A 13448-nucleotide genomic window follows, 5' to 3' on the forward strand; every position below is an offset into this window, starting at 1 on the left:
AGGTGAACACAGACCCAAACCCTTGGATCTTAAGAACAATGAAATATCAATCAGGTTCTTAAAAGAAGAATTTTAATTAAAGAAAAGGTAAAAGAATCACCTCTGTAAAATCAGGATGGTAAATACCGCACAGGGTAATCAGATTCAAAACATAAAGAATCCCTCTAGGCAAAGCCTTAAGTTACAAAAAGACACAAAAACAGGAACATACATTCCCTCCAGCACAGCTTATTTTACCAGCCATTAAACAAAAGAAAATCTAACGGATTTTCTAGCTAGATTACTTACTAATTTAACAGGAGTTGGAAGGCTGCATTCCTGATCTGTTCCCAGCAGAAGCGTCACACAGACAGACAAACCCTTTGTGTCCCCCTCCCTCCCCCCCAGATTTGAAAGTATCTTGTCCCCTCATTGGTCATTTTGAGTCAGGTGCCAGCTAGGTTACCTTAGCTTCTTAACTCTTTACAGGTGAAAGGGTATTGCCTCTGGCCAGGAGGGATTTTATAGCACTGTATACAGAAAGGTGGTTACCCTTCCCTTTATATTTATGACACTTTGTTATACAAGAAAGTTGGAGATCCAGGTGGTTCTAGGAAATTAACCTTTCCAAAATGTACTGCTCTGCATTATTTTATCTCTTTTCAAGGGGTGCGCAAGCTAAGTTGCCAAGGAATTGTTTTAGCACTATCCGAGGTAGAAGCAAAAGATCTGAGTTCATACTTCTGCTGAGAGAGAGAGAGAGAGAATTCTCTGCCTTCAGGACCCACAACATTTTGAACTGAGTCACTTGGAAGTATTTTCTGTTTTTTCAAGTTTCAAAACAGAAACGTGTAAATTGCTTAAGAGCACTAACTCCACTGTATGCAGAAACTGTGCAGATGGTTTGCCATGGTTGATTGGTGTCATGATCCCATGCACCAGCATGGGGAATCACTTGAGGGAAAATATGCATAAAACAAGAATAAATTACTTTGAAGCTGTCTTTAAAAAGAAAATACACAAGTGTGACCACTGATATTTGCTGTTTAATGTAAAGAATATAATGTCTTGACTCCTTAATATTTTACCTGGAATGGCTTGACTTGTACTTACAAAAGATCACATGGAAATTACTTGCTCAATCATCAGGAAAATAATGGAAATATACATTTTAAATGTAATCTTTTATTCTCAGTTCACTTCCATTGCATGCGTATTGTTTTCTTCTTTTCAGTGTAATCTATATTTAGAGAATTAGCACAATGTGTAAAAGGTGTTGGATAGAAAGCATTTGAGACTGGCTAAATTGAACTTTACCAAATACTTCAGCAAAGAACTCTCAGTGCTGCCTTCAGCTTCGGTGGTGACATTTACCAAAACCAAAAATGGGAGTAAAGTGAAAAGTCTCTTTTATTATTTATAACCTCCTTTGCACTTTTTGATGCCAAGGCTTAAAATGCAGTTAGGATGAGAAAAATGATGCCTTACAAAGTCATATCTGCTTGGTTCAGATAAAAATAAATGTTCACTCCTGACAGCATCTCAGAACGAGCACATCTTTGGATGTTCTAGAGGCTGTTGCCAACCAAGGGTTCGTTATGGCAGTTCAGAGGCATTAAAGCCCAAGGCATGCCACCCTATACCAGCAGCCATGAGCAATGTTGAGTAGCGGCTTATATCACCAAGGATCCATCTGTGGCTCCTCAAAGGACTAGATCCTTTGGGATTAAGAACACTTTGCACTAGTGCAGAAGCACGGCCCATAATTGGGGCCAATGTCATTACATTATGAATAGGGGAAAAATTAGCTTTTTAAATTTCTATCTGCTTCTCTCTCCTCACCCCCATGTTCAAAAACTATATATTGTTTTCTGAATTTCAGTGGGATTTCACCTCACTATATCATGTCTTTCATACAAAATGGACCCCCAAATGCATTGCAGAATAAAATAAATAGAGTTAAAATGAAGAACTATAGAAGAATGATATTGTCAATGAGATTTTAAAAGAGGTGGAAAGTGGATGGGGAAGCGTGCTATGGAAAGGCTGACCAAGATGACCGAAACTGAAAGGAAGAGGACACTTGCCTCCAAGTGGCCAGGTGTGGTGGAGAAAGAGAGAACAGCAGAGGGAACAGGGAGAGTTGTCCTCTACAGACTGAAGCAGTTTGTGACCTCAAGTGCCTAGGGCAGCTCTCACTGAAAATGCCAAGATCAGGGCAGGCTGAAAAAAAGGAGCGCAGATTCTCCCAAAACTGGTGGCTAACATTGAAGTTAGACTCACCAACCAGTCGCAAACTGTGCTCCTGATCCCCCTCCCTGGTTACCAAGAAGCTGGAAAAAAAAATCACACAGCCCCCATTCCAGTTCTCAGCCTCCCAGTTAGCACAGAGGTCCAGTAAAGTGAGAAGTTACTTAAAAACTCTGCTCACTTATACAAAATGTTCTTCTGACCCCAAAGGGCCAGCCACCTTACCAGGTCAGCATCAGTCTGGATCTCACCCAAAATACCACACTGCCAGACAATCCTATTGCATCTAAAACTAAAGGTTTATTATAAAAGAAAAGAACAAGAAGAGAGTTGTTAAATGATAAAGCAATCAGATACATACAGAGACTTCAGTGTCCATATATCAGATTCTTAGCAGTATTGGTGAGTTTGTTGGCTTGAAAGTCCCTCCGGAACACACCCAAAGCTTGGATGGGCCATTCAGTCATTTGTTCAGAGCTTCAGTTTGTAGAAAACCAGAGGTAAGAAGCAGGATTGAAGATAAATGGAGATGATGCAGCTGCCCTTTATATTCCTTTTGCCATGTGGTTTGTACTTTCTGTGTCCCAAACACAAGCTTCACAGCACATGGCGTGGAGAAACCTTAGCGTTCTCTGTCCACCAGCCTGTCCCTACATGCCTTGCTGACTCGTAAGGTGTATTCCTTGGCTCCTTTCAGTGGGTTCATTGTACAGCTGATGGGCCATCGAACAGGCTAGGCAGTGCTGATGCCAATCTGTTTGGGGGTGTCACCCATAAAAACAGCACAAGTTTGGAAATACAAATATACCATATATAACTTACAATACAAAGGTGATACAAACATATAAACAAGATTACCATACTTGGCAAATCATAACATTTTCACTGACACCTTATACGGCATATCTGGCACAATCCATTGCAATTTTATAATATTGGTATTAATAATAATGTAAAGTGTCTCACAATTCTATACAGCATAACACAGTCCATGGAGGGAGGAGTTTTTAATCTGATCCTGGAACCAGTGGAAAAATGGAAAGGGGAAGGAGGATCTGGTTGCACTTCTGTTTATTTGAGAAGGTTGGCAGCAGTGAGACCAAAGAGCTGGGACTTAGGGATGCGATGGGGAAGGGGAGATTTTTCTTTAGTTAGTTCTCTGCAGGAGAACCTTTGTGAGAGAGGGTATGGAATGTAGAGTAAATCTGGCAGCCCCTTTGTTCAGGAGAATCTGTAATTTGCAGGTTTTGCAGTGCTGAAAGGTCCTCTTTTTAACATATTGCTGTATACCGTACATCCGTTTCCATGCTTAGCTTGATATTTTAAAAACACCAAATAAAATGTAAGTTTAAAAACCAATCGCAGCTTATGACTGACAGGGGAGATCTGAAACAGTGGAGCACAAGTCTATCATGCAGTACTTCAGACAGATCAATTCGTTGTTGTCACTGTCTACTTTTGTGAATGGCTGCACTTTAATTCACTTGTTCCACAAGTGGCACATCTAATAATTTTTAAGGATCAGTACCTGTTTTTACCAGCTGATTCATCTGGATCAATGTCAAAGGCAGTTAACAGGGGTCCCTCTAAAGACTTGGCCTGCCGGAGTAAGTGAAATTTACAAAAAAGATGCTGCGTTAACATCTGTCTGACTGGTGTCTGATGTAGATATATTTTTGTTCTTTTCCCTTTGGTAGGTTGTCGCTTACCATTACTGCCAGGCCGATAATGCCTACACCTGTCTTGTGCCAGAGTTTGTACACAACGTGGCAGCACTGCTCTGCCGCTCACCACAGTTTGTCGCCTACAGGGAGCAGCTACTGCGGGAACCACATTTACAGAGTATGCTCAGCTTGAGATCCTGTGTTCAGGATCCCATGGCCTCCTTCCGGAGGGGAGTCCTAGAGCCCTTGGAAAATCTTCATAAAGGTACTGTGGTTAAGACTGTTTTTAACTCTTATCAGCCTGAGAATTTTTAACTTAGCTTTTCTTTGAGTGTGAGCCTCCAAACCAAGGAGCGGGTGGATTCCATGTGTGAGCCCCTAGCGCACCAGGAAAATTCAAGAGTTGTAGAAGAGAAGGTAGGACTTAGGGAGGCTGAGAAAACAGACTCTTGTTTGGTTTGTAACTCCTCTTCCAACCCAGTCCTTCAGTTGTGTTTTCCAAGGTGGTGGAGTGAACACTTGACTTTGAGCACATTTGGTTTCATTCACATCCAAAATTTGGACCAAAAGATCTGAAAATGAATGCTAACAACATTTGCCTTGCACAGCTGTTCTTAGAATAGCATCTTTGCATTCATTTGTTAGGTCACTAACTTTTTCCTCCACTCAGTTACCCCTCCAAAATTCATTATTTAATCAGCTCTTGGGAATTCTCAGTCTCCAAACAAAAATGCTGACAATATACAAGTCTGTCGACGACTTACGTAATGCTGCTTTGGGGAACTGGGTAACAGACCATATCCTAATTACTGACTCCGGAGATATAGCAAAACCCCTTCAGGACGTTTCCATTTTCCCACATGCAGTGTCAGCTGTACCTGCTCCTCTTTCTTTTGTATACAAGAAAGATGCAGTTAGTTTTTCTTAATAGAGTGGCTAACGGTAAAACCTTTGACCTTCATAGCCATAGACACTATTCAGGTGTGGGTAGAGTGCAGAGCTCTATCCCTCTCAAAACCATGTTTATACAAATACTGCAATGTGTAATATTGGCTGTGGAAATTGTTCAACACGATTGTACGTTTCATCCCAATGCAGTAGATGGATCAAAGTGATATAAACACCACTCCAGTCATATTTAGCAGCTTTGTTGTTCAAATAAAGTCACTATTTTGAAGCTGAGTGTCTAGATTCTAAATACTGACTTCAGTACAGTGCAAAGGGACTATAAAGCTGGCTCAGCTGTCCAGCTGTGGATTCCCCTGGCTTGGGGAAATCTCTGAGTGTCATCAGATCAGCATTCTCTCCACCCTTTGCAACCACCACTTTGCATTAGGGGTTTGTTGGAGATGTGGCTGGCAGGCAGAGAAGTAATCTACAGCTGTTACAATGTCACCTGGGGGGCCATTCCAGATGACGTAACTTAGAGCAGTTCTGAGGATGCTTTAAATTATGCTGGCAGCCAAACTCATCCCCATCAGGCACCTAAGATCAGGGAAAATCAAGCTGTTCTTGTGAAGCTAGGTTTTCCCTCTTGTGCCTTTCCCTGAGCATTGCTCAGCTGGATCCAGGGATCAAGACCCCAATCTTTCAGTGTTGCTGATTAAGATTGTTGGCAAACTAATTTGTACCAAGTGTTTTGTAACAAAATGAACGTCATATGGAAATTGGTTGAAGAAAATATGTAATATACAAGAATTTGTTAATATGGCAACAGACCCTTTACAAGGTGCTGTTGAAGCTTTAAACAGTAATTTTATTTATGAATTTATTATCAATTTATTTATCTATTTATTATCAATTATTAATGCTGAATATTGCTGACAAACTGAGATTCACATTTTTCAAATGTATTTATATATATGTATTTTTCAAATGTATTTATGTATATATTTGAGTAATAGAAACAACTTGTAGGGGAACCATGACCGTATTTCCTTCTCCCCATCCCCCATATAAGCTTTATGAGAACCAGGAGATGTGGATGTAAAAATCAGGCTTCCATCGTATTTGCTCCAAGGTGAGAGAGTCGTAAGGGCTATTTCCTAGTGTGCCCTGTCATCCTGCTTAAAAGTTACGTGAAAAAATGTATGTAATGATTTTAATGCAAAATAAACACCTTTTCTGTACACATATGAACAGTAAATGGAGAAATACAAAAAGCTTGGGATGAAGAGATAATAATCGGACAATGAGATTTAATGTATAGCTATTCTGAAGGTATTTATTATAGGGGTAACGCTTTTCACCACCGTACTGTTTATTTTAAATTTAATTAAATATTTCCTTAAGTGATTAAAGGGGAAAAGAAAAAGCTAACCCGCGAACTGTAATGCCTAACTTTCATAGCACAGTCCATCTGTAGTGCTTTACAAAGGAAGGTTAACACTGTATAGATGGGGGTCGTGAGTGTATTGCAAATATAAATCAACAGCACTCCTCAGGAATAGAACCAGGTCTCCTAACTCCCAGTCCAAACCCACATTCACTAAGCAGCACTAACTTCCAGAAAGGTGCGGCTTGCAGCACACCCTAAAGGTGGCTAGACAAGGGCTCTGATGGACTTGCCAGAAAAAACAAATTCAAGATATCAATGTATGGCTACATTGCAATAAAAAACCTGCAGCACCAAGTCTCAAAGCTGGGGTCAGCTGACTTGGGCTCAGGCTGTGGGGCTATAAAGTTGCAGACTGGAGCCTGAGTTCTGGGACCCTCCCCCGTCATCAGCCCTCTTGAATGTCTACACTGCAATTTTATAGCCTCTCAACTCAAGCCCCCGAGCCTGAATCAGCTGACATGGGCCAGCCATGGCCATGCCATGGGTCTTTTATTGCAGACGTTCCCGTGAGGACCCTTTACTGAGAATGCCCTGCTCTTTGCCCTGAGGGGGACACAGCAAAAGCATTGTAGTCCCTTGTAGCTGCCATGACAGAGCATATATGGAGTTCCCTCTGAAATAAACAGGTCTTTGGCCATTTAGTTTTAACTGCCATAATACAACCTTCAGATGGGTGATCAGGTGTTAAAAATAGCAAATAATCTAATTAAAAGGAGCAATAATTTTTAACTGCTCATTAAATATAAAATACGATTTAATTTACTGCTAAGAGAAAAGAGGGTAATTTATAGGGAGCTGACGCAAGGAAAATCTCAACTGTATTAGAAATTAAATGCACCTGTTCTTTTGTGTTCTACAAAACGGTCCGTTCCCTTTAGGAGGAGAGAAAATTAAGGTGTCTTTCCATTTTCCAAGCTGATACATGTGATGTCTCACTGAAGTGGTCCCCATACAGAACTGATTCGTGTTCGTGACCCATACTTTCCGTTTATAGCCCCTGTAATAGTCACTGGATACTGTCTTGTGACATGGTTATTATTAAACTTTTGTGGCTCTGAACCAGGTTAGAAAACTGGGGCCAGGAAATAGACCTGTTTCTTGTGTTCTACCTCTATTACACCTTCTTTGCCTGCCTGTTTCTTTTTTCTACAGATTTCAGCTGTGGCAAGATGACCACAAAAATTGGTTGTCTTTAATGCAACATAGTACAAAAAGCAATCTGAGCAGTTAAAATTCTGCTGCTGTTATCTGATGTGCTGATGGTTTGAAAATGTCTTGTCCTGCAGTCAGGGTCTACTTTTGAAGAAAGAATGCAACTATCTTTTGTACGTGTACAATAGTGCACTAAATATGTCCCTGGCTAGAATTTTTTAATGTATTACTAGACAATATTGTACAGCAAAACTTGTCTTAAGCAGCCGCCAAAGGGAAAACCAGCAGTTGCCTTTCTCTAAAAGGAGGTCTTTGGTGCTAGGAAGGCTGCATCTCTCTCAGAGAGAGTGAGCTGTAATGGGTGGGATTGTCAAAGCCAGATAATAGTAAGGCCCCCATTTTGAAAGTCTGTGAAATTTGGACACCTAACTTCCTCTGACCGCTGTGAACATCCCAGACAGTGGGAGTAAACAAAAGTTGCGAAATTCATAGATGTGACATCCCCACTAAAAAGCGCTGAGGGGGATAGTCCTTCATGGGTGAGAGATGGAGAGAATAACTGTATGAGGCCGTGTCTACACTATGGGCACTACTGTAGTGCCGTAGTGTAGACATTTTGTACAGCAGCGGAAGGATTTTTTCCATCACTGTAGGTAGCCCATCACCCTGATGGGCAGTAGCTAGGTCAATGGAAGCATTCTTCTCTCGACCTGGCCATGTTTACAGCAGAGGTTACGTTGACATAGATATGGGGCTCAGGGCTGTGAGTTCACACCCCTGAGTGCTATAGTTATGTCAATCTAAATGTTAAGTGTAGACAAGGCCTAAGTCTCCAACTTCTGATTCCATAAGTCAACTTGGCTGGTACAGAGAACCAGTTGACCCAGAAAACCCCTTGTGATGCCGCACCAGCACAGAAGCAGATTAAGGAGCTGCTCTGGGCTGCAGTGGACCCCTCCCCTCCAGACCAGACCAGGTCTGGAGGAGGGGTTAAAAAGAGGGGACTCTGCTCAGCTAGGGACAACCCGGGAAAGGGAAAGGGCTGTTGTGCTTTTCAGCTCCCAGAGAGAGAGGCTGACAGCCAACAGAGCCCCTGCCCGTGCAGGAGGAGGATGTGGATCCCTTGAGCTAAGAAGGGGAATGAGGCTGAGGTTTGTACTGGAGACCCAGGGAACTCTGAAGGGGACTGTGATACTGCCATGGCCCTCTGAAGTAAGAGAGGCCAGTGCCCCAACTGAAGCTGCAGATAGGTTTTCCTTTCTTCCTTTTTCTTCATACTTTTATTTAACCTTCTTTGCTGACTGTGGACAGTTTGGTTTGCTTCACATGGGACCCTGAGAGGGGAAGAAACAGCAAGGAGGTCTTGGCCGGAGGATCAAGCACCAACCCACAAGAGGGATACATCCCTGCAGCACTGATTGGGATGGGTGCAATTGGACCCACACACTTGCACTCCCTACATACTCCTAAAGGGGGTTTCTGCCAAGGACAGATTTGTGACACTGCTATTTTTATTTAATGGACTGCAGTGTCAGTGAGACGTAGTTCCTCTTATTGGCATCGATTAATGCTAAACTTAAAGTTCAGCCTTCAAAATCTGCTTGAGAAATGTAACTTTATTGCATGAAAACCACACCGTTTTTCCTCAGTAATTATGTTGTTAGCAGCATGAAAAGTGCCCAGGGTCCTACACTTAAAAATGTTCATGTACAACTGTCAGCAAACGTAATCTTCAAGATGGTCTGAGCCATAGAATTCAGATCCAAACTTCTCTGAAGTTCATGAGGCAGGGGTTTGTTCTGGACCCATCTTTACTGAACAGAGGGCAGAATTTTGAAAAGTTCATCTGACCAGCTCCTGTGCATGCAAACTGATTTGTGCTCAAACACCTGCACTGCCCGTGAACCATGGTTTGCACATGTTTATTAGTATTTGCATGCACGTTCGAAAATCTAGCCCAGCATGAGCATTAGTTGGTTAGAAAGTCTACTGTGTGCCTACACAACATCCCAATCTAGATTATCTAAAGGTGCTAGTGGCATATACTTCTGTGCATACGTATTCATAGCAATTGTAAATGTTGCAACAGGTTTACATCAAGACGCTGTTGATGTTTAATGTCACCAGTGAAAGTACATGTAATAATGTTCTTGTCAAAATGTGCTGAGAGTTGCTGATTCACATTTCTCAAATATATTTGAGTTTGGGGAGAAGGTGACTTGTTTAATAGCCTTAATCGTTTTAATGAAGTGGTTGTCACAATTGTATAGATATTGTAAATCAAATACATATTTTATGCAACCTGAGAAGTACAGTTATTTTATCTCTTTTCGTCTATAGCAATGTCTGATTTCAAACAATGTGGTGAGTGCTCATTGTAGCCATGCTGCTAGCCGATGGACTGAAGCTTTTTCTCTTTCATATCATCTCAGAGAGGAAGATCCCAGATGAAGACTACATCATATTAATTGATGGTTTAAATGAAGCTGAATTTCACAAGCCAGATTATGGGGACACCATAGTATCATTCTTGAGCAAAATGATCGGAAAATTCCCATCCTGGCTGAAGTTGATAGTGACGGTCAGGACAAGTCTACAGGTATACTAAGACCATGTTTCCTATTAAACACACAAACACTGGATTTTTGTCATGATGGGTTTTCTTATTGAAAATCTTAACCAGTGTCATATAGATTTAATTATTAATTTTTTTTGAAGTTATATCATTTTATCTCTCCTTTGCGCCAGTCTTTTTGTAATGCATTCAGATTGATTTATATCCCCTAGACTCTTTCTCTGGATACTGTTACAGGACAAGAGTCTGGTCCTGCACCCTTTACCCGTGTCAATAATCCTTGCTCAGCAAGTAGTTCCATTAATTTCAGCAAGACTATTCACATGAAAGAGGACCACTCACCATCAGACTGTTTGCAAGACCAGGCCCAAAGTCTCTGAGACTGGACTATTACGAAATGGGAGCTTAGCCGTGTATTCTCTCTTAAATGAGAAGAAGCTAGGAGAAGGGATTTAATGCATAACTTCCTGCCCATCAGTATGAGAATATAACCATGATAGACTGATTCAGGGTCTGTGTGTTTATTTGGTACAGTCTGAAGGAGTCATAACATGGGTCCAAGAAGCTATTTAACTCTATTAGAATGCTTGATCTTCGGCAGTTTCTGAGGTTTTAGAGTGAATGTAGCTGACACTGTTCTAAGTGTTTTTGTCTTAGGTTATGTCAACTTCCGCTCAATTTCTGTTGCTAACATACATTATAATGCTAGTGTCTAAGGCTTTAATGAACATCCTCTTTGCTCAGAACCTGTACTGTATTTTCCTCTAGTGTAGTGGCAATAGACAAGAAAATACCAATCAATCTATTTAGCTGTAATTCTCCCAGCCAGACCCCAGAAGTAATTCACCATTATTGTAAATCGAGAACTGCAGGGACTTGCTAGCAATTCTCACTAGCAATTTTTGTATTTGTTACAGTGGCAGGTTGCACAGTCTTCCTATTTCAGTGCCACACTTTCTTACTTCCCCTTTATTTTAAGGTAGTTTAAATATTTCATTCTGGAAAAAAGGGATTTTGTAATGTTTGTTTCAATGACAGATTTTAAATTGCATTCCTGGTATTTTAAGCTCTCAGTTATTTAATTGGTCAGAGCTTTTGTAGCCCTCATTTTTTTTAAATTGTAAGATTTGATTCTCCTCTGTGCCCAAACTTTACTTTCAGGGAGCTGGTTGCAGCTCCCTGATTCTCAGTCATCCAGCACCAGTGCAAGTCAAAGCTTCAAGGGGCAGCTTTAACTTACAACACTGGCATAATATCTCTGAGACCTTATGCTAATCTAAATTCACCTCCATTTACCCACCCCACCACAACACACCTAATGTATCCCCTCATTCCCCTTGCATGGGGTGGGGTTTCCAGCAGGGGCAGCAGAATTGCCTCTCCTAGCTTTATATCGGCAGAGAGTAAAATTCTCTAGGGGAAACTTCCATCTGATTTACACTGACTTTGTGCGGCATGAGCAGTGTAAACTGAACTTACCAGATCAGACATGCCAGCCCACAATATCTTGGTGATATATAGCAGATGTGCAATCCCACACTATACACTTTCAGAAACAGCCCTTTGGCTGAGAAAAGAGAACCCACTGTTGACTCTGAGCAAATCAACGGCATATATAGTATTTCCTTATGGCATTCACTGTGCAGTAGGAAATATCTACGAATAACCTTCCATTTAATCAACTGCTGTATGATGCTGAAGACTACTGCACTCAGCACTCCTTGAGATATACTAAGCTGTCTGTTTCAATGAGAGGCCTAGAATCCTGGACCCCACCAGCTTTGGCTGCCCACAGGTGATGCCCTAACCTGGGCATCTGCATGACACAGAAGAAAGCTGATGGCAGGTCCAATAGCTGGTTGGGATGGGACTATAATTTTAAAGGGCACTGCTCTTTGTGAATACTCCAACCCCTTTCCTTGGCAAGTGTGTTAGGAAAAACTTTCCTCAGTTTTATTTCAGCTACCTAGTTTCACAAAGAAACCCACTCCAGTGCGTTTTAGATTGGACCATGTCATCTTAGGTATTTGCTCTCTAGGTGCTGATGGAATACAGATTGTTTATTTTTATTAATAATAAGCCCTTCCAACATGAATAATTTCTTTTCTTTTCTTCCAGGAAATAATTAAGTTGTTGCCCTTCCATAGGATTTTTTTGGATAGACTGGAAGAGAACGAAGCCATAGATCAGGACCTCCAGGCATATATCCTTCATCGAATACACAGCAGCTCTGAGATCCAGAACAACATCTCCCTTAATGGCAAAATGGACAACACTACATTTGGCAAACTCAGTTCTCACCTCAAGACCTTGAGCCAAGGGTCCTATCTATACCTAAAGCTCACTTTTGATCTCATAGAGAAGGGCTACCTGGTACTAAAGAGCTCCAGCTATAAAGTAGTCCCAGTCTCTCTCTCTGAGGTTTACCTGTTGCAGTGCAATATGAAGTTCCCAACACAGTCTTCCTTTGATCGGGTTATGCCTCTCTTGAATGTGGCCGTGGCATCTCTGCATCCATTAACGGATGAACATATATTTCAGGCCATTAATGCCGGCAGCATTGAGGGCACACTGGAATGGGATGACTTTCAGCAGAGGATGGAGAACCTCTCCATGTTTCTTATCAAGCGTAGAGACATGACACGAATGTTTGTTCATCCGTCTTTTCGAGAATGGCTTATCTGGAGAGAGGAAGGAGAAAAGACCAAGTTTCTCTGTGACCCTCGGTAAGTAATTGCAATAAAAATATCTGCAGTATTTCACTCTCGCTCATCCTAATAATCTTGCTACTGTATTTTCCACTCCATGTGTAAGCGGAGGAATAGTTCCGCTCTTGTGGGGAACTTTCCTGGCTTCTGCACTGCCGCGGTGAAGTGGGCTAGCGAAAGGATCTGAGTCCTCGCTCCCACTTCCTTTACCCAGTGGCCTCCCTGCCCTTGAGGACTCCCCTTCCACTCTCCTGTCTGGCAGAGTCCTTGTAACCCCAACAAGGCTGGGCCCAGGATTCCTGGGGGGCTCGACCTCCAACCGTGCTGTGGTCACCTAGGACAGGGGCTAGGGTGTCCCCATTCTGGGGTACTCTCTCTGCACCGGGCACTTCTCTGACCCACTGACCATTACATACAAGTTAAAGCAAATGCAAGTTATTTAATCAACAATTAATTTTAAAAAGAATAAGGAAAATGGGAAAGGTTAAAGGAAACACATCAACCCACTCGGTGGCAGGGAACATCACAGACAGTGTCTCTGGAACGTCAGGGCAGTTCACAGTCTGCTCCTTGTAAGTGCCAGGCCCCTTCTCAGGCCCTGGCTGTGCTGCAGGGATGCTGTGGGTTGGACACTTGCTCTGGTGGTGGCCACAGGCTCTCAGGCTCTAAGTGGTAGGACCCTTCTGCCCTGTGTCACCCCCGCCCTGTCAGGGTTACGATCCAAGCCTGGCCTGCAGAGCCTCTTGGCTGAGGCATCTCCCTGTGCTGGGCCCGCTGCCCAG

The 13448-nt window shown here is 42.1% G+C and overlaps 1 protein-coding gene across 14 annotated transcripts in view; it reads left to right on the forward strand.

Moving 5' to 3' along the window:
- The window catches only part of TANC2 (tetratricopeptide repeat, ankyrin repeat and coiled-coil containing 2), a 713825-nt gene that overhangs the window by 618417 nt on the left and 81960 nt on the right, over positions 1–13448 (forward strand). For all 14 annotated transcript variants that reach the window (XM_048830451.2, XM_048830452.2, XM_048830456.2 and 11 more), the window contains 3 exons: positions 3927–4158; positions 9816–9982; positions 12077–12684. In XM_048830451.2, coding sequence (XP_048686408.1) covers positions 3927–4158; positions 9816–9982; positions 12077–12684 — 1007 coding nt within the window. The remainder of the gene's footprint in view (positions 1–3926; positions 4159–9815; positions 9983–12076; positions 12685–13448) is intronic.

The sequence above is a fragment of the Caretta caretta genome, chromosome 27, assembly GCF_965140235.1.
Source record: "Caretta caretta isolate rCarCar2 chromosome 27, rCarCar1.hap1, whole genome shotgun sequence".
NCBI classification, from domain to species: Eukaryota; Metazoa; Chordata; order Testudines; family Cheloniidae; genus Caretta; species Caretta caretta.